The sequence below is a fragment of the Mytilus californianus genome, unplaced genomic scaffold, assembly GCF_021869535.1.
Source record: "Mytilus californianus isolate M0D057914Y unplaced genomic scaffold, xbMytCali1.0.p SCAF_4, whole genome shotgun sequence".
Taxonomy (NCBI): Eukaryota; Metazoa; Mollusca; class Bivalvia; order Mytilida; family Mytilidae; genus Mytilus; species Mytilus californianus.
Window position 1 is genome coordinate 5,499,023 of NW_026262690.1, and position 22,419 is coordinate 5,521,441.

At 34.0% G+C, this 22,419-nt stretch overlaps 1 protein-coding gene across 15 annotated transcripts in view; it reads right to left on the bottom strand.

Annotated features, from left to right (window-relative positions):
* The window catches only part of LOC127737328 (inositol 1,4,5-trisphosphate receptor type 3-like), a 178,312-nt gene extending 158,578 nt beyond the window's left edge, over nucleotides 1–19,734 (bottom strand). For 14 of the 15 annotated variants that reach the window (XM_052247929.1, XM_052247920.1, XM_052247925.1 and 11 more), the window contains exon 1: nucleotides 19,576–19,734. In XM_052247929.1, coding sequence (XP_052103889.1) covers nucleotides 19,576–19,664 — 89 coding nt within the window. In that variant the 5' untranslated portion in view covers nucleotides 19,665–19,734. Of the gene's footprint in view, nucleotides 1–6,712; nucleotides 7,003–19,575 lie in introns of those variants that run through there. The other variant, XM_052247919.1, reaches the window with a different exon arrangement.
* Between the last annotated feature and the right edge of the window lie 2,685 nt (nucleotides 19,735–22,419).

Here is a 22,419-nt window from a genome sequence, read left to right on the forward strand (position 1 = left end):
CACCGAACAAGCCGCCAGTACTTGCATATGTGAAAAGAGTTTTTTTAAATACCCCATTTGAACAATCAATTACGACTTAAAATCATATTGACAGAAGATTAGAATACCTTTGAACTGAAGGTTCGATTAAAGAAGACTTTGTATCTACAGCTATAGGCATATGAAAATGTAAAGATTGATGAATAACATATGACAAAAACTATCATTGGCGGCATATATGTATGGTGCATTTATTGTTAGGCATACCGATAGTAAAATCTGACTTCTTTATATTCATTTTTGATCTCCCTGGGTAAAGTCGTCGATGCCTTGGAATAACATTTTTAATCGATTGCTGGTGGCTTTTAGTCCAGTCAATTTATGCTGAAAAGGCTTATATTTAAAGCATTAGCAAAATTGCAACAAAAAAAAAGAAAAAAAAACACTTTATAAATTCCATGCGTCTGAAGCGCTTTTCTGGATATATCTGCATCAGAAACGCTCAAAGCCGAATATTTGAAAGCCAAGGATGTATAAGAACCTAAACAGTTAAAGAGCTATATGACATTACTAAAGGATAAAAAAAGTAACCAAACTCATCTAAGGTCAACTACAACAAAGTGTTTTTGTGTCAAGGATGTAATCATATTTGATATAAGTCTACCAAGATAATGGTGGTGGAAATAGATGAGTTTGGATTAAAATCGTCAGTTTTTTTTAATAAAAAGACGATGAGAACTGGGAAATTTTGTTATCTATGTTTTTGATGAAGCAACAACTTTTATTACAATTAAAACTCTATTCGAAACATCACAAACATGATTGTGTAAAGAAATTGACAAAATTTCATGACCAGAAATTAGTATTTTGAGGTAAAAACTAAGATTTTATCATAAATTTATCAAAAATAGGAAACCGGAAAATTTGTCAAGTGTAACTCTATTTTAAACTTCACATACACGAATGTTTACGGAAACTGACAAAATTTTACTACAAGAAATTATCATTTTGGGTCAAAAACTAAGATATTTTATCATGAAATCTCCGAAAACAGGAAACTGGAAAATTTGTCGAATGTTATGCAAATTAAGATTATCAATTTTTTTACAAAATATATACTGAATAAAATGAAATATTCAACATCTCTCACAACAAACAATACTTATGATATATATCTTAGTCAAAAGCTCCCTATAAAAAAATCATCTAAAACTTGGAAAGTAAATAAATTGTACATTATGATTCTGTCGAAGCATCTGTTGCCAAGACTTTTTAAACGTATGGATAGAACTTACATTTCGTATAGCTATTCAGAAAATTAGGAGGAAGAAAGGATTGTTGATACAAATTACGTCATGTACTTGAAACTGTATATGTTTGGCTATTACTCAGATTGTACATGTATCTGGTAGATTCATATATAAGATAATCCGGCCACTCTCAGATTATTAATGAGAATGTACATAAACATATGGATACTTGGTATGACTGCCAACGAGACAACTATCCACCAGAGTGCAAAATGACGTGGATGTAAGCAACAATAGATCACCATACGCGGACCCTCGACAATGAGCAAAGCACATACCGTATACTCAGCTTGTAAGGCATGACAAAATGTGAAGCAATCAAAACGAGAAAATCAACGGTATGATTTATGATAAAACACTAAAAGAAAAACAAGAATGAAAGACAGCCTGCAACAACAACCACTGAATTACATGTCAAAGGCTTGGACAGACACATAAAGAATGTGGCGGGGTAAAATGTTTGTGAGATTTCAATCCTCCACTAACCTGGGACAGAGGTGTAATAGCACAACATATGATCAAACTGTGAAAAAGTACAGTTTGAAATTACTGGATTCACCAGACTTGTCCAACTAACATGTACAGACAGTAGACATAAAGTAACGACCAAAGAGTACTTTCAGTTACTAAAATCTAGTTCAAAGACAATCACAACTAATAAATAAATCATGTTCTCCCAGATTAAAGTATCAATCAGGACACATCCAACGGATTTGGTAAAAAAAACGTCATAGACAGTCTCAGCAAAGCATTATCTTGTGCAAGGCCAAAATATCAGTGCAGTATCGACAGGATGTAGGACTGTCATAACTGTATACCAAAATTTTGATACAAATGTTTTTTGTACCGAATATTATAAAAATTGCTGATTTCGAATCACTTTAGTTATTTGTATAGCAAATACTGTCAAGTGACCATTTACCGGGTACGTTAACGTACCCGTTATTTTTCGGTTTTAACGGAACATACCTAAAAAGGTGCGTTGAATACAGGGGGCTTCGTGAATACGAATTAAAATTAACGGAAATTTAACGGAGATATTAACGGGTCTGTAAGTTAACGGATGCTTTGTGAATAAGCCCCCTGGAGTCCAGAACAATCAGACGTGGCTAGTCTCACGGCAGCACCTTTCACTCATATCAAAGTTAGGTTATTGTCCTAAAATGTAAAATATACATGCAGGTATCATGACACCAAAAATGATGTACAGATGTCGTACTTTGATATTGGGCTTGTTTAGGCCCTTAAGGAATATTTGATATTTGAACTCCCTTTACTAAATATGGGACATTTTGATGTTGGGTAATATGTTATATTAAATCAGCTTAAGTTATATATGGCATTCAATCTCGAGAATGTTCAATTCAAAGTTTTTTTTACGGAACTTATTTACCATCACATGACATCAGTTTTAGAAATTTAACTGGGTTGTGTCTGTTGGTAAAATAAGTATGAAATGAATATTCTTTTGTTCTTGGAAATCTTAATATGTAGTGATCTTGTCTTTTATAAATTATATCTATAGAAAAGTGTCAACAAAAGAGTTCCGTTCGTGCTGAAATTTGACAAGTTATCACACTTTATCCGCGAAAATTGGAAAAAATCGAAAAACATTCTAAACTATCCTGGCGTTTCTTAGGTCCAAAATCCCCCTAAATCAGGCTCTTGATCTGTGGGTTCTTGCATGGTTGTGGAAACAAACGATGTCGGACTTGCAAGCAAATACTAGAACATTATTTACCTAACATTATTTAGGCAATAGACCTGCTGCCTTGGCGTCAGCTTATTGCCTAGGATTTAAGCTTAATGCCTAATTTCACTTATTTCCGCTAACACATATATTTCCAGGGCGGATGCATTAAGCATTACAGATACATATATACTTTTACTTTTCAAAAATTTAGGCTCCTGAAGGTCCTTCAATCTTGGAAATCTATTTATCTAGACACGTTTTTAGTTATTATTATTGTAATATTCTTCTACACTGTATATGCATGGTAAACAGTATGTTGGTGAGTCAGAACAGTCATTTCACAAACGTATGAACGTCCATCGTATAGTGACTATGAATGCAATCCAGACCTTTCTCTCAGCCGACATTTGAGATCCTCTAGCCACAACTAAGGCATATGTCAATCGAATGACTTTTACCATCATAGACCACAACACTGCTTTGTCTAGGGAGGAGAAAATCACTCGGGAAAGATTTTGGACAAGAAATTAAAAACGTTGGTCACAAATATGATCAATAAAAAGGTGAAGTTCTAATCGCACAGTGCTATTCATTTGGGTTGTATAACTACGCAGTCTCTGTTGTAATTCCGACTTGACCTTCGTCAACTCTGAAATTCTAGAATTATATCAGTTCAAATCGCAGAGTCCTAATCATTTGGGATGTATAAATACGCAGCCTCTGTTGTAGTTACTTGAGCTTCGTCGACTTTGAAATTTAAGAATTATACCAGTTCAAATCGAACAGTGCTATTCATTTTGCATGTATGAATACGCAACCTCTGTTGTAATTACTTAACCTTCATCAACTTTGAAATTGTAGAACTATACCAGTTCGAATCGAACAGTGCTATTTATTGGGGATGTATATCTACGCAGTCTCTGCTGTAATTACTTAACTTTCGTCCCCTGTGAGATTTTAGAATTGTACCAGCTCATATCGCACATAACTATTCTTTTTGGATGCATATCTATGCAGTCTCTGTTGTAAATACTTAACCTGCGTCAACTTTGAAATAGTAGAATAATACAAGCTTGGTTCGGGTTTAAATTTGTATATCGTTAAAGATTGTTTTAGTTAAATCAGAATAGATTGGTGTGATCTATTTTACATGATCATGATAATACTGATGAAGGATATCTGTTATCCGAAATATTTATAGATACTTATATTCATTGTTTCCTTTTTTCAATATTGGTGTTGTTGTGTACACTTTTTAGGCGTATATATTATAGTCAGTTGTCCCTTTCTATATTTTGCCACCTACCAGGTTGTAGTTGTGGTTCTAAATTGCAAAACTAATAGAAGATTGAAAATCAAGATTTTGAAGGTTTCTTCGAATTCTAATTTCATTTTTTAAGATTTTATAGTTTTGTTGTCTTTCATGAAGTTTAAAAATTAACAAACTGTTTCTGGATGAAGTGGTATAAAAACTACTGCTTTAATGACGGTTTATAACCAAACAGTATTGTTTAATGGCCAAAAAGGGCAGTACACGCAATATTCCCTTAGAATCGTCCAAGTCATTAATTTTCTCCTTATCCTATATATTTTGCGCATATTTGTGTCTCAGGTTTATTTTCACAAAAAAAGTGTCATGAGAAGCTGTAAAAGAGAAAATGTTGGAAATCCATATTCGAAATTCAATATACAAAGCAAATCATCGATTTACGTGAACATGACCGACTTATTTACCTTTGAGTTAATACATAGTGTATAGTATATATAGTCAAAGGTAAACTGCATGTGTGTCGACTCGTAAGATCAATAGTCATTACATTGCAAAAATAGTACTTTATAGAATCTGTTAAGTCAAAATCCAATAATATATGATTTCGATACTATAGTAAGTAAGAGTATATTTGAACATGATGTTCGCCAGTGGGATTTACACGGAGATAAGACCAACGACTTAAATTTTCTGCTATGGTTTAAAATAACTTTATCAAAGCAACCAGTAGATATAATTGGTATTGATGTTCTCTTTTGTTTGATCCCTCTGCTCTTCCAGCCACTTGCCAAATAAAGGCCTACTAGTACCATTTTTAGAACTCTACTGCATTTAAATCTTCATTAAACTGTTTTAAAACGAAGGTCAACCGTGTTATTTGCCAAATAAACACTAATAAATGAAACTGTAGCATAAACTGCGACAACACTTATCACAATTGGTATCAGATCCAATAAAAGCAATGGAAATTGTGATCGCTAGTGTGCATTTATTCCATCGGTTGTTTTAATGTATGTGGGTATATATATTTTACCATGTTAATAAATCCTACTTTAACTTGGTCTAATTACGTGAAGGGCTGAGCTATAGGTATGTTTTAAGCAAGAACTGTGTGTTCTATCTTATAATCTTTTGACTACTTTTACTTCTTTTACAACAAATCACATACCTTTATATCATAAGGTGTTTTCATATAGAAATAGAAATTGTCAGTTCCCCACTTAAGAGAGTTTGCTACGAATTTGATACCTGAATGTAAACTGATTTTTTGTTTATAAGTAAAATGACCAATAAATGTATTCTTTTGAAAATAGGTAACCTTATTATATTTGTTTATGCTATTGCCTTCATTCCTAGTGTGGGGCCTCGGTGGCCGAGTGGTCTAAGTAGTTACTACTGTAATCACTAGCCAGTCAACACTGAGGTTGTGAGTTCGAACCCCGCTCTCGTGCGGGTGCACTCGACTCCAATCTTACTTGACTAGGGCTGTGTTTGGATATACGCCTAAGGCAGCCTATGGTTACCTATAGGTATCTTTGGGTACCCATGGTTTGATATTTTGATATATAGAATATCAAACCAAAGGTACCTATGGATAACCATAGGCCACCTCTGGCGTATATCCAAACACAGCCTAGGATTGTCAGTTTTCCTATCGAAGGTCGGTGGTTTTCCCCGGGCACTCCGGCTTCCTCCACCAATAAAAACTGGCCGCCACGGAATAGCCCAAAAGCGTTGCTTAAAAGTGGCGTTAAAACACCAAAAATCAAATCAAATCAAATCATTCCTAGTGGTTAATAGATATACATACGGACTTGGTGGTTACTCCAGAAAGGCGATTCAGGCTGTGTTTGGATATACGCCTAAGGCAGCCTATGGTTACCCATAGGTATCTTTGGGTACCCATGGTTTGATATTTTGATATATAGAATATCAAACCAAAGGTACCTATGGATAACCATAGGCCACCTCTGGCGTATATCCAAACACAGCCTCAGTGAATTCACAACTTTTCGGTTTGGGGCTATTCCAAAAAGCAGATGTTCAACTGATATGTACTACCATTCATTATTTGAAATTAAAGTATTTCGGAAAATCTCGTGGAGTATGTTAGACGATTATACCCAATAAAATGAAGATGCTTTACATGATGAAAACTGACGATGAAACTAGAAAGATGACAACAATCCCTATACCAGCTCAAATGTTTAGTTGTTTATGCATAAGTTTAGACGCTCAAAATAACATCATGAAGGGATTTATTTAATGCTTTCTTTTCTTTATTTAATCACTCGTTCTTTATACTATTCTTCGTTTCTTCAGCCGTATATATCCATAAGTAAATGAGGCACTTACTTCTTTAGGTTATTATATAGGCAATAAGAAACTTTCATTTTCAAAATCAAGACAATCATGCTAAGATTTACTTCAAAATCGATTTCAACCTTTTAAAACACCCACCTTGATTGTGTGGACATAACAAATCCATAGCTCTCTGTGGCATAAAGACAAACAGAATCGCCAACACATAATGTGTCCTCTGACATTATTACACTTATAAATATCTCCTAATTATGAAACCATCATATCATCACAATGTTATGTAAATTCCTGTAACAATATATTTTGTATTTCACATTAAGTACTATATTCCTTTTGGAAAGAACCGATAAATGTGTTCAACGTTCTAATTTTGTTCTCACGGAAATAACCGAAATAGATCGATTTGTCGGGTATATCTATCGGGTGAACCGTATTATCTTTAAATCATGCTTGATTTGGTAACAAAGGACTCGTCTTACAATTCGGGTACGTTAATTTGTTTACCTGTCGCCAGGTAACATGTTCCGACACTTATGCTTATGGCTGAAATTATTATCTGTGGGATTTAAATATGAAATTTAGTTTTATTCCTTATGCAATTAGTTGTATTTTAATAAAGAATTAAAGTGTTATGTCATGTATATATTTAGAAACTTTAAATCTATATAAACCAGTGAATTGTGGCGAGTTTGTAATGACTATGACCATTCACGAGAAGACAAGACATGTAATACAATACATTGTTTTATATATATGCCTCTGAAATAAAAATTGATATAGAATATAGAGGCATGGCACAAGAGGATGATCAAGTGGATGAAACAAGGATTTGTATTATATACAATTACTTTTCCATCAACTTGTCTTCTCGTGAATGGTCATAGTCGTTCTACACCGTCCGTTGATTACGATATTTATCCACTAGAGATAGTTAGATTTTCAAACTTTAAAATGCAATGTTTACCGAGCATTATTAAATTCGAAAATTTTACTTATCGAAAGTGACAATTTTTCAGTAGTCAACGCGTTGGTATTCAGTCTAGAATCTATTTCGCTAATGATTTGAAGGCTCGAAAATATACCGATGTCAATACTACCAGAGACATATAATAAAATATGTCTCTGATACTACAAATGAAAAAGGACGGGAAATTACACAAAACCGTTATTTATCAAAGGTCAGAAGGTGGATGAAATGCACAAAGAATTAAAAAAAGAAGACTGTATACTACTAGTATTATTTGTCATTGATTTATTGAAATACCGTTTTGTATTATGATTATTCGACATGTTTAATACAATTTGCACTTAATTCGAACAATGTCAGTGGTGTCACGAAATAGAAGTTCCTTCATAATATAAGTTCCAAATGGAAAAAGTATTCTGGAATTTTATTTCCAGCGGAATAAATATTACAGTATATGTTCCTAACGGAATAAATGATATAGAATATTTGTTCCAACAGGAACAGATATTACGGCATTGTTTATAACAAAGTTTCTAGTGGAACATCTGTTAGGCGGAACAAATATACGTTGACAGTGGGAATGTTTCAGACAAAAAAGTAGTACCAGGGGTAAATCCTCAAATGAATCATACACAAACAAAAACTCCTAAAATCATAAAAGGCAAAACCTAAACTGGCCACATTCGGCCACAATTCTACCAGTTTGAAATTATTTATTTTTGTAGAAAAGAATTAAAAAATGAGATTTAGTACCAAGAACTATTCGCCAAAAGAGAGACAATTCAAATTTCAAATGATGAACAAAGACTTATTAATATACTATATTTAATTTTCACGAACCATTTAGGTCACAGAAATTCCAAAAAATGGCATCAGTAAGGAGAGTTGTACAAATGATGTGAATACACAGAACCCGGATCCAAATTATCTTTTACTAAAAGTATTCATCATTTTCTGTTTTGTATGTACTAACAACATTTCATTTTTCTACAATTTCGATTAAAATATTATAAAACCTGCAGTTCAATAGGTCACATGCCCCAAATAAACATTCCCCGATTGGTCGAACTACTGTGGCCTCGGTGTAAAGCAACGCAAGCCTCGATGTAAAGATCACGCTTCCAAAAATAGAGGTATGTCCCAACTTAACATTCCCCGATTGGTTGAATTGCTGCTCGATGTAAAGCAACGGAAGCCTTGATGCAATGAAGAAAAGGGGTTGACAGGATAAACGTAATCGTTATAAATTTTAACTTCATGGTTCTTATGCAAGCAAATGTAATAAACAATGATTTTATACAGTTGTGTTATTGTTTTCTGATCTTATTTCTGTGTACACAATTCTGAATCTACATATTTCACCTATATCAATATTAGGTAATCCGTTTGGACGATTCCATATACATTATGTTTTAGGGTTTTTTAGCTTCAGTGTCGAGTTGGTGTATAGTATTGAGGGCTATCTGCGTAACAAATATATTTTATGTAACTGAGTAAATTGATCGGAATGTGAATGATACATAAACCTAAAATTCGTTTTGGTCTATCCCAGTGATGACATTTGCGCGGGAATTTAGTCCATTGACATCGTAATATAATTTACTTTGGATTATAATTATCTTTAGATGTAATGTTACAGGATTTAATGTGAAATCATTTGTCTCTTCTTTTATAGTACATAGAAATAGATGACGAGAGCAAAGAAGTAAGAGATAATACTGACAAAGAAAAACTAAACGAGGTCTTTACAGACTGCAAAATAAAACTGGATAAGGAAAATTTGAAAATGGTTAAAAGACTTGGGAAATTTAACAAAGAAAAGCTAAATAGACCAATCCTAGTAAAATTACCTAGTGCAGAACCTAAGATCACCCTATTTAGAAACATCCATTATATAAAAACAAACCCAAAATACGAAAAAGTGGGAGTCAGTAACGACCTAACCCAAGCAGAAAGAGAGCAAGAGAAAAGATTGTGGGATCAAGCGAGAAGACAAACCGAAGAAGAGATTTCGGGGGACTACCATTTCAAAGTAAGGGGCCCACCTTGGGCAAGGAAGGTTGTGAAATTAAGGAAGCTAGACTCCTAAAAGATAAAAGAGGAAAAGAGAATGTAAATAATTTTAATGGTAAAAAGGTTTTTAAAAATGTAAAAACAGATAATTTTACAGTTTTACCCAAATTAAGCTGTATATACACAAATGCAGATCAGTTATTCAACAAGCTGCCTGAATTAACAGTAAGAACAAGAGACGATAAACCAAAAATAATTGGTATTACAGAGGTTAAACCTAAAAATAATCGGTACAAACCAGGAATTTCAGAATATTCTTTAGCCGATGTATCCGATTACAACATGTTTGGTAAAAACCTAGACGTTGACACAGGCAGAGGTCTTTTATTGTACATAGATAAACAACTGGACGCATCACAGGTCCAAATGAATACAGAATTCCAAGAAAACTTATTTATTAAGATTAATTTAAACCAGTCAGACCAGCTATTATTAGGCCTAATATACAGAACACCATCAAACAGATCACAGGAACACACTAAACAATTAAATACGCTTACCACTGAAGCTTGTAGTAAAGGCTACTCACATATCCTATTAATGGGAGATTATAATTTTCCTGAAATAAACTGGGACAGTTGGAATTCACCAGGTGAAAGTACAGAAAGTAATGAATACAAATTTTTAGAGAATCTACAAGAAAACTTCTTATTTCAACATGTTACAAGACCAACACGATGGAGGGGTACAAATACACCCATACCCTAGACCTGATTTTAACAAATGAGGAAATTATGATCTCAAATTTAGAATACCAAAGTCCACTGGGAAAAAGCGATCACTGCACTATGAAATTTGACTTTAGTTGCTATACAAATATTAAAAGTAAACCAAAAATAATTAAATTATTTAATAGAGGAAACTACATAAAAATAAAAGAAGAACTAGATAACATTAAATGGTCAGAATTACTACAGAAAGAAAATGATGTAAACGAAAATTGGAGATCAGTTTTAAGTATAATTCAAGATATGGACAAAAAATATATACCAACAAAAGAAAGGAAACAAATCGGTAGAGGGAAAAACAATTTTCCAATGGATAAAAACACCATAGATAAAATTAAAAGGAAAAACATCCTCTCAAAAAAGATAACGCATAATAACGACCCAGATGTGAGGAAAGAATACAATAAGATAAGGAATCAAGTAAAAAGTAGAGTAAATAAGTTGAAGAGGGAATATGAGAAAAATCTGTCTGAAAAAGCTAAAGAAAACCCAAAAGCTATCTGGAGTTATATCAAGTCAAAAACTAAAACCAAAGAAGGAATTGGGGATTTACACCTGGATCCAGAAGACACAAAATCAGATAAAACGGAGGATAATAGCAAGAAGGCCAAATTACTAGTAGAATACTTTTCCAGCGTATTCACCAAGGAACCTGACGGAGTAGTGCCATCACCAACGCCGGTATTAGTAACTAATGTAATGTCAAATCAGAAAATAAAGGAAGAAGTAGTGCTGAAACACTTAAATGCATTGAAAATAGATAAATCTCCAGGTATGGACAAACTACACCCTAGGCTGCTAAAAGAGATCGCTGAATCATTGGCAAATCCTTTATGTATAATATATAATCAATCACTTGAAAGTAAGACAGTACCTAACGATTGGAAAAATGCTATGATAAGTGCTATATTTAAAAAGGGTAATAAGTCACTAGCCAAAAATTATAGATCAGTCAGTTTGACATCTGTAGTATGCAAAATAATGGAGAAGATATTGCGTGAATTTATTATAGAGCATATGAAAAAGAACAACTTATTCTCTAAAAAGCAATACGGATTTATTGCAGGGAGGTCAACTGGTCTTCAATTATTAGAAGTGATTGATAAGTGGACAGAGGCATTAGATCAAGGTTTAGACATAGACTGCATATATACTGATTTTATGAAGGCCTCTGATAAGGTACCTCATAAAAGATTAATAGCCAAAATCAAAAATCTAGTTGTCAGTAAAGATATAGTAGGGTGGATAACAAGCTTCTTAAAAGATAGGAAACAAAAGGTCATAGTGAATGGTGAAGAATCAGACTGGGCTAACGTTACATCTGGGATACCCCAAGGATCAGTACTAGGACCATTACTATTTGTTCTATATATAAATGATCTTCCAGACCAAGTGGATTCTGATGCATACCTATTTGCGGATGATATCAAGATCTTTAGAATAATAAAAACCCAGAAAGACAGACAAATTCTACAAGAAGACCTTAACAAGATGGAATCCTGGAGTGACAAATGGCTACTCAAATTTCACCCGGAAAAATGTAAATATATGAAAATATGTAAGAATCCTATATAGCACTAATCTATAGATATACTATAATGACTACAGAGCAGAAATATCCGGAAGTCACGGACAAAACAGTAATAGAAAAACATTAAATTATGAGTCTGGTGAAGAGGAACCTTGAGGGGTCCTGTACTGGAAATCAACTATAAGTAACTATAAGTAAGTACACGAGTTTGACGTCAGGTTTGTACACATGGAGTCTCTGGTCTAAAAAAAGCCAGTGACAGAACGATAAACAGATATTGAGATAAGCAACTGTCTAGGGCCAAGTAAGGGAGGTGAAAAAGCCAGTATTACGCAGAACGATAAACAGTTACATAGACGGATCCAGGGGGTGGGGAAAATTTGGTTGATTTTATAGGGAAGCAGGGGCGGATCCAGCCATTTAATAAAAGGGGGGTTCCCAACTCAGGACAATGGGTGTGGGGGTTGTGTTCCAACTATGTGTCCCCATTCAAATGCATTGATCGTCCAAAAAAAGGGGGGTTCCAACCCTCGGAACCCTCCCCGGATCCGCCACTGGGGAAGCATGACGGGAGTGGGCAACCCTTAGGTCAGTCAGCGGCCACCCCCCTTTTATGAAAAGTTGTGGATCCGCCACTGAGATTTATATAAGCAGGTTTTCTTTGTGTAGATACCTTAAAATATCACCAACTGTGACTGAGTACACAATTTGATTCATTTTAGCTCATTAGCTGGGCTCACTCGCTAAAAAGGTTCATTGCGGGCCTGCTCACTGGCTAACATTTTACGATATTCATGACTCCTGTAGAAAAGCCGATAATCTATACATGTGTGTGAGGAGTAGTTATCAAGCTTCCTTTCGTCTGTAAAAACTGTCTCAGGCCAAGTTAGGGAGGTGAAAAAGCCAGTAAAAGAACGATAAACAGATGATCAGGTTTTCTTCATATAGATCCCTTAAAATATCCCCCACTGAGGACACAATTTGATTCATTTTAACTCATTACCTGCGCTCACTTGCCATAATAGGTTCATTGCGGCTTACTGGCTAATATGTGTAGAAAAGCTGATAACCTATACATACATGTACATGTATATGGTCAGATCATATGTTTTTGTACGTCATATGAATTTGTACTATGCATGCCTTTTCAATGGAAATCGTGACGACAGTATGCATTCTTAATAGCACGAAAAATGATGAGAAGAGGATACATATGTCAACCAAAATTTTTCAGCAACGTCAAAATATGTGAGGACACCCTATCAAGCTTGTGTTCATGTTGCGTTAAAACTGTTTTAGGAAGGTGAAAAATACCAACAACATAACAATAAATAGATAATCGATATTGTAAAAATGTGTTGAAAAGCCAATGATCTACATATATACTTAAATATGTCAACCATAAAATAAAACTGATTTAATTTACACCACAACTGTTGAAAAAACCTTTATGTTTATATAACTTATCTCATTCTAGTCCATTCAACTGACAGAATCGGTGTACATTTCATGAACTCTTTAATAACAAGAATCATCATGGACTATTCTTTATAGCAATATCTGTTAGCCATTTAGGGGTCTTTTGCATTCGAAGTTTAGTTTTAGTGGGTTTATTTTGCGAAAAAGAACTCAATTTCCAGATCAAAGTTAACATTTTCTATATATTTTGCTGTGTCAAAATGACCTAATAAATATAAAGAACAGTACCCATATAGACCCAAAAATGGTATATCACATTCTACACATGACATTTTAGCAGGAAAGACTGCCATTGGAGTATATAACTTTTAACCTGTGTATATATAATTAATATACGATAATAAAATTCATGTCTTTTTCAGGACCTCTGATCCAACCATGTAAATGTAGTATGGCATGTTTGTGAGATATGGTTTTGGTGGATAGGATGTTCATGAAGGACCTGTAGTACAAAGTATATCACTGGATTGAGCTCTTTGTCTAAGTGTATTATTAAAGTGCTTTGCTTTGAGCTCAGTTCATTGTTATGCAATTCATTCTTTGTGAAATAAAGATTTGACAGACAACTCTCATGTACAAGGATTTGTCAGGGTAGTATCCATTCTATGTACAATGTAAGTAATAAGGAGATAAAAGCATTTTATTATGATTTGAACCAAACATTTTTTGTCCATTAACCAAATTTAAAAAAAAGAACAAATTTACCCGACAATGCTACACTCGCTACTAGCAATATGATGCTAGGTTGTTTTAATACATCTGTACTGCCTACTGATGACTCGGTCCTGAGTGTAAATGGTCATTCAGTATGTTGAAAAAAAAGGGCAAAATTTATAAGGCCTATCTGGCCTAATTGATTTCTAAAACTATATTTCATTGTACATGTTCAACATTTTTCATTCATTTGTTTATTTCTTAATTTGTGTGAATTAACATTGTTACAGTAAATGTTAATTACTACACTTTCATACCACAACAAATACTGTATTGGTATCATTTATATTTGTATCCATATAACAAAAAAAATTGAAAAGAGAATAATTTTGCAATACCTTTTTCATATTGAATACTATAACTTTTTTGATATTTAGACATATTAAGTAGATTTTCATAATACCCACTTGACATGCTTGAAATTCTATCAGATTACTTTTGGAGCAGTTATGAGTCTTTGAAGCATGCTCACAAAGGTTTTTTTGTTGATATCATTTTCATATTGGTCAAAACTTTTTTTTGCTTCTGCCAGCTTTGGAGGAGATGTTATCAAAGAATTGATAAAAAAACAACACAGAAGTTTACTTTCTAGCTATTCTAGCCCCAAGCATCATGTCAGGCATTGTCATTACTAAAAACCAATAAATGTCTTCTAATCTGAGAAACAATTTCGACATTTTAACAAAATATTTTACTAATGATACTTAAAATCCACCACAAAGTAATATAAATAGAACCATACAAATATTGAGCAAATACATATAAAAAAGATGTGGTATGATTGCCAATGAGACAATTCTCCACAACAGACCAAAATGACACAGAAATTAACAACTACAGGTCACCGTACAGCCTTCAACAATGAGCAAAGCCCATAACACATAGTCATTTATGTTATTTATGTACACAAAATAAACGAAAAACAAATATTATGTAACACATAGACAAACGACAACCACTGAATTACAGCCTCCTGATATCATGTTCTCGGATATCATCTCCCATTTAAAAAAAAATCACATGAAAAAAAGAACCTATTATGTGTTGCTCTCCTAGCTACAAAATGTATCCAAAATCAAAGATGTGGAAAATATTCTATCATAATCATTTGGTAATTAATGCAGTGTCTCTTCCATGCCCGTATTGAACATAAAATCTAAATATTAAATAAACAACACTCCTCATGCTCAGGTTGGTTGTCATCGTGCCAAACAGTTAATAACAACATGTAGGAAAAACATAGAACTCCTTTTGTCATATAAAACACTGTCAAACATCCAAACATACTATCCACATTCATCTGTGTCCACACTTGTACTTCCACAATAAGATTTATAGAATAAAGATCGTAAATTGATTTAAAGTAAATAAATAAATGTCTTTTCAGCACCAAACCATCACAATTATTGACGTTAAATTTGCAATAGAACAATCCAATCAAAAAGTATCTTATTTTATAGACTTATTCACAAGTCACTGATGCTTGTTTTATAATTTTAGTCACTATAATACGCAAAAGGCGTTAACTGGTAAATAAACATATTTGAAATAATTTGCCTTTATAACCTTTCCAGTATTAAGTAAGGTAAGTTCTTAAACATATACGTGGTCATCTCTATCCATATGTAAGTTAACATTGCAAGAGGCTGTGGGTGTACATCACATGATGAGGCAACAACTCAACAACAAGATTAAACTAGAGAGGTTATAAGCTTCTCTGGTTAAACTAGCCTAGACATCTTTGTCTAATATCTTTACGGTAAGTTGCAGTGACCTGACACTCATATGAAGGGTAAATGTCTAAATCACCTCAACATGTTGTAAGGTCAAATTTAAACAAAGAAAAATGAACGCGAAATTACTAAATTGACAAAACAGTTAGAAAACGGCAATCACATACAAGATTCTAGCCTTGTGACATTCGTATAAAAATGTGAGCTTTTGTGTACTTGAGTGCCATCTCTTGAAAACCTGTTCATCAATTCTTTTTTAAACATATCGAGACATATTGAATTGATTTCAACTGGAAAATAAAGAATTCAAATACCCCATATATACATTTTGTATCATTTCATTTGAAATAAAAATTTTGAGGACAGGTTTTAAAAAAAAATGAGTTGAAAGAGAAAAAAAAAATTCGCCACTTTATTCGTAAATCCTTCACATTTAATCTGTTTCACAGATATTGAATTTATTGTATCTCTTGAGATATGAATATATCTTTTTTATTTTAAGGTCGTTTCAACGGTTTATAATCTATTAAAAGTCAAGAAAAACCTTTACAAAAAAATCAACTTGGGACCACAGGGACTCCGCGGGTTAGAGGATATGCTAGTATTTTTTTCACCATTGTAATCAAGTTGTATTTCGTATTTCCTGTCTTTTTGTATTAAATTATCAACGTCGGTAACAAGATTTGTATGTCTACTAGAAATGTGCACTATACTATCCGTTTCCATATACTGGGAGAAAAACAAATAAACTATATATATCCGCTAAATATTGCTGCCTTGTTTGACACAGTCACAAACGTGTTCCACATTGTCTGGCATTTTGCCATAAAACAAATTCGTTGTGGATCACTATAACTCTTCCACGTGGATACTTATTTTTTTCAAGCTGATCAAATCTATTTATAAGAAAAACACATGTGGAAAAAGGTCAATCCGCCTTTTTCACGTAACTTAAACTTTAATCGTACATTACTTATAGTCGTGAAAACGACGAAAAAGTTAATCTAGTAGGCTTAAAGTGGACAGGCAGTACTTATTCTGCAACTTTAACGGTTTCTGAATTTTAGCAGTTTCCAGTTTTATTGTTTGAATTTAGAAATAAAGAGATTTGGTATGATTGCCAATGAGACAAATATCCACCAGAGTCCTACTGAGGAGAATGTAAAATCACTATAGGTCACCGTACGGCCTTCAACAATGAGCAAAACCGAAATAAGCAATTAAAGGTCCAGTGAATGATTCACAAGAGAAAACCAATGGCATGATTGATGCTATATATAATAAACGTAAAGCAAAAATGGCAGACAGCAACCAACGGCAACCACTGCATTACAGACTCCTGGATTGGGACAGGAATACAGAAAACGTTTGACCAAAGTTGATGGTCATTTTGACATCTGACCTTTTGACATAAAAAATATATGTGTGGAGCTTATTAGCTTATTAGCAAAAAAACACCCAAGTCATTGATAACGCATCTATATATGTGTATAAAAAAAGGAGATGTGGTATGATTGCCAATGAGACAAATATCCACCAAAGTTCAAATGAAGTGAATGTAAGCAATTATAGGCAGCCATACGGCCTTCAACAATAAGAAAAAAACCCATACCGTATAGTCGGCTATAAAAGGTCCCGGCATGAAACATATGAAACTATTCAATTGAGAAAACAAACGGCCTAACTTTTAACAAAACAATTTACGAAAAACAGACATGAACCAACGACAACCACTGAACTACAGGCTCCTGACTAAGAACAGGCACATACAGAATGTGTCGGGGTTATATATGTTTGTGAGCGCTCATCCCTCCCCTAACCTGGGACAGTGGTGTTACAGCACAACATATGAACAAACTATTAAAATCAGTCGAAAAAGGCTAAACTCATCAGATTGATACCAAGCAGAAAACTATCAAACAAAAGCACAGACCGGACGTGGCAGGGTATTTATACATCCCTAACATAAAAAAGACACAAAGTACAGATCTGAGAGTACCTGCAGTTACTGACAGCTAGTGCAAATTCAATAACAACTTATCAAAAACAATCATGTATCTAAGACAAAATACCAATCAGTACACATTTAAAAATTGGAATGGATTTAGTGTAAAGACGTCATTAACACAGAAAACATGACCTTGTGCAATGCCAAAATATAGGTATCGACATATTGTAGTACCGTGAAAGTTCATATGTGTATAAAACTAATATTTAGTATGGTTTTGTTTTAATTTACTGATAACAAAATCAATATTGATACCAATAAAAACAATATTCAAAGATCTAATTACAGTGTTGAATTGGTAACCTTTTTTAAGTTTATTTAAAGGATTGATAAGTTTACCGGGATCGTATCTAAATTTCCGGGTTCGGTAAACAACATAACATTAGAATTTAGGATGTGCTAGTTCGTTGAAATTAGTTTTCTACAGGTACAGCCAAAGTTGCAAACCAAATCTTTGTATCTATGGAAGAATTTAGTAAAGGTCTTAAGTAATTTGTGGTAACGAAATCCCTGACTTAATAATTTACCAGTAATACATAGATTACGCTCATTGAAATCCAAAACGTCACTACAGCCATGGGCATAGCGAACGAGTTGGGATATATAAACACCGTAAGACGGTACCAAAGGAACATCACCGTCCAAAAAAGGAAAATTGACAATAGGGAAAGCAAAATAGTTATTTGTTGGCACTACACAAGGCGATATCAGCTTTCGAAGGAGTGTTCTCTTATAAGAAATGTGAAATGTACAGTTGGACTGACATGATTAAACCTTAGATTTATCTCTGCTGTTCAGTACTAGTATGTAAACTGATGAAGCGGGAACGTGTAACTCTTTTTTATTTGATAAAGGTAACAAAATCAATAGTTTGTAACTTTGCGTAGGTAACCAAACTTATTAAGTTATTTCGAAACCACACTCGTACATTTTTAAAGTAGTATCTTTAAAACTATGTTATTTGAAATATAAATAGAAAAGCATATTGTCTTTTTTTTTTAATTATTTATTGAGATAATTACATAACAAGCGTGTTCCACTGACATTTTAAAAGATGTTAACCTCTGCTGCATATTGATTCAAAATATTTGGAAATATTCATGTAGACACGAACACTAAAGTTCTTTCCATACACCAATTATCAGAGTGTTCTACAAAGCCCTGAACATGGTACAATTGTTTGAAATCTACCTCTTTTCTACCAAAAAAGTTTACGAGCACGTAATTATCACGGGAACTGAAATATAAAATTTTGTGTTTGTGTGAATATAACGATTAAAAGGTTATGTCTGCTCTGTTTAAAAATCTAAAGGAAGATATCGTTACAAGAATGACTATCCATTAAAAAGAGTTAAGCTTTTTTCAAGGATTTGTATGCTATACAAATCCTTGCTTTTTTCAAAGAATTTTAAGAACAGGTCGTCTCTAAAAAAAAAATTTGAAAAACAAATTGAGGTAAACGAGCGAGGAGTTTATTCCCGTAGCAATATTTCAAATCAATTTTACAAAAAACTCCCATTGCCTGCTGTCCTAAACAATTACTGTTTTAAGAGGAAAATGATAACATTATATATGGTAATTTTGGTTTTATTTTATTTTTTTCTTACTATTTCTTTTTACCGGAACGTTTTTTTGTGAAGTAATAAAAAATTTAGCGTCCTCGCGGAGAACATGCATAACATTGAAAGGAGTCCCAATAATCAGTGTTTGCAGATGAGATAATGTTTACCAGCCTTAGATGCAATAATTTGAGATGTTACACGCTTACCTTGATTGAAATGCATGAACAAAACCGGAGCAATGTTCAGTATATAAAAATATTTTGTCTCCAACGGTCAAAAAGTTATCCTCTGCCATTTTATATTGTCATATTTTCACAACTATATATCAAACGAAACACAATTTTCCTAAACTTTACACGTCAGCGGCCGTAACTAGAATACGCTCCAATGGCACTTATACATTAACTTAGCAAGTTACTTATCTCGTTTGAAAACATTTGTATACTGTATATAGATCTTGGCATCTATGCCTGACTGAACGACTAAAGTTTTTAGAATTTAATGAAAGTTTATATACCGTGAGATATAAAACACTGGTTCTGGCTCAGGGGTCAACAATCATAGCCCTTTTAGTGTAATTAAAGATGCTTAAATGTCTTATATAATACCAACTTTATTACGGTATTATAACTTTTTGTTTCATGTAAAAATGTGCAGCATAATCCCACTAAACCTAATATCGATTGAAAAAGATAACCCCAGTTGCATCGGGTGAATTGTAGGAATATCGTATATTAAATTTAGATAAAGTCAATATTTGTAAATATTAGAATGTATAAACAGTTAATATCATATCCTTCTATTGTATTCTTAACATAAATTGAATTTCGACCAAGTTAAGTTACAAATATTTTGATAATAGCCTTCAGAGACATAAACGTTTGTAGCATTAAACGTTTTAGAGACAGCGGGATGACGTTCATGCAAGTAAACGGAAGTAAAGTAGAAATGACAGTTCTGGCCAACTTTAGAATTCGGGGGAATTCGAGGAAAACAGAGAGATTTTAGCCGGGGGGGGGGGGGGGGGGGGGTGATATTTAGAAAACGGAGAATTTGGGGTTACAGTTAGGGTAAGGGTTAGAGTTAGGGTTAGAATACTATAAAGAGAACGAAACACATAAGTACATAATGTACATGGAAGGACTTACAGGAGAAGAAAAGCGTGAGATGGAGAGAAGAAGAAAACACAGCAGGAGATGTAGAGAAGAAGAAAAGACCCCTGCATTGAACTGGAAAGAGCTGCTGGTTGGAAGTATATACGAGGTCGAGGAGATGCAGGTGAACTAGGGAAAGTTTGGGGAGAGCAAACGTTTGTTTTTTAGAAAGAGGAGGAAAGACAATAAAGGTTTGGACGTGTTGACGGCTGAGTAAAGAGATCGGGCGAATGGAGAACATAATCCACACTTGCAGTTTAAGGTTGCCAGCTATGGAACGCAGTATTCAATGAAAGAACTATATAAGTTTTACGACTATGAAGACTTCCGACCCAAAACAGGATCAGAATTCATCAGAATCGGTAGAGGCTTCCTACACTTACCCGCCACTGTGCATCTTATGACCACCACAAGATTTTGTATTAGAGGTGGGAATATTAACAGGGATGATCTCAATAGCTAAAACAAGCATGATCGTTGAAACTGTCAGATGCAAATGAACAGTGTCTTAATTAATTAAAGTTTTGATGTGTATAATAAGGAGATGATCTAAATAACTAAAATGAGAATGGTTGTTGAAATTATTAAAGTCCTGAGAGCACAGCCTCAATGGCTACTCCCGGATGAAGAAAAACACAGATGTGGAGTTGATCGAAACAAAAAAACTGATTGCAGGTTTGCGTGCGTTGAAAAATCACAGACAAGGAAGGAGATCATGGCCCAGGCGAAACTACATGGGCTGAAAAGAGTCAGCAGGTTGCACAATTAACTTCTATTTGAAAAAGTGATTGAGAAGATCAGGAAAGACAGGGGGCTGCCGGAGACATGACTTAGGTACACCCGCCGGTGAAAGTCTTGAGGGGGATCTTTACCACCTGGAAGATAACACCCGTTATGAATGTTCAAACCTTCCTTGAGACAGCAAGGCAGCCGAGGAAGAAGATCAATGAAGATGTGGGATTGAAGGGATCAAAGTTAAATGCAGTGTTGCACTGCAACTTTGTAAAGATCAAGTGGGTTGGCGAGACGAGCGATGAAAACAAAGGGCACTTCCATTCAGGGAATCATATCATCACTGAGGCCACCGAGCTAATTAAAATCCTCGAAGAGATGGATCAGATGATTGGAGAGAGGAAACCCCAATAAACAGCAGAGAAGAGCGGTTGGACTTGAATGATATCGTGAAGATACAACTCAATAGTGTCAAAACCGATGATGCGAGAGCAATAGAAAAGTCACTCTTATTAAGAAAATCAATACTTAAACAATGCCGGTGACGCTTAGCGGTGACGATACGGATCAAAAGATATTTCTAAACAACAATCGTACATATAAAAAAAATATTTGTTAAACTGTGTTATTAGTAATATACATAAAAAAAACACAATGTTTTATGTTCACTACTTATGGAGATAACTGTTCTAGAAGCTTGTGAAACTGAAATTTAAGAAATCATAATCTTTGCTGCATATTGATAAAAAAATGGAAAAAAATCATGTGTTTACAAAATCTAAAAATCTTTTAGTTCACCAATTTTCGAAGTGTTCCACATAGACCTTACCATGTTACAACTTCTCAAAATATATCTATTTTTCACATCTAAACTTTCGAGTACACCGGTCTGCTCTTGTCATGTCAATTTTCAATATAGAATTATTATATGTTCGGGTTGATACCTCCGTTATTCGGAGCTCCCCTCGAAAGCTGTGAGGGTACAGTGGTATCCATGAACACTCTCTAACAGGATTAATGTAGATGTACAACCCACCACCAAGGACAAATTCCCAACCTAACACCACGGGAGTGCTTGGACACCGGGAAGTCTGTTATTATGGTGGAGGAAGCCGAAGTCATGACTCGGAGAGAACCACCAGGCAACTCGGCGGGAACAGACAA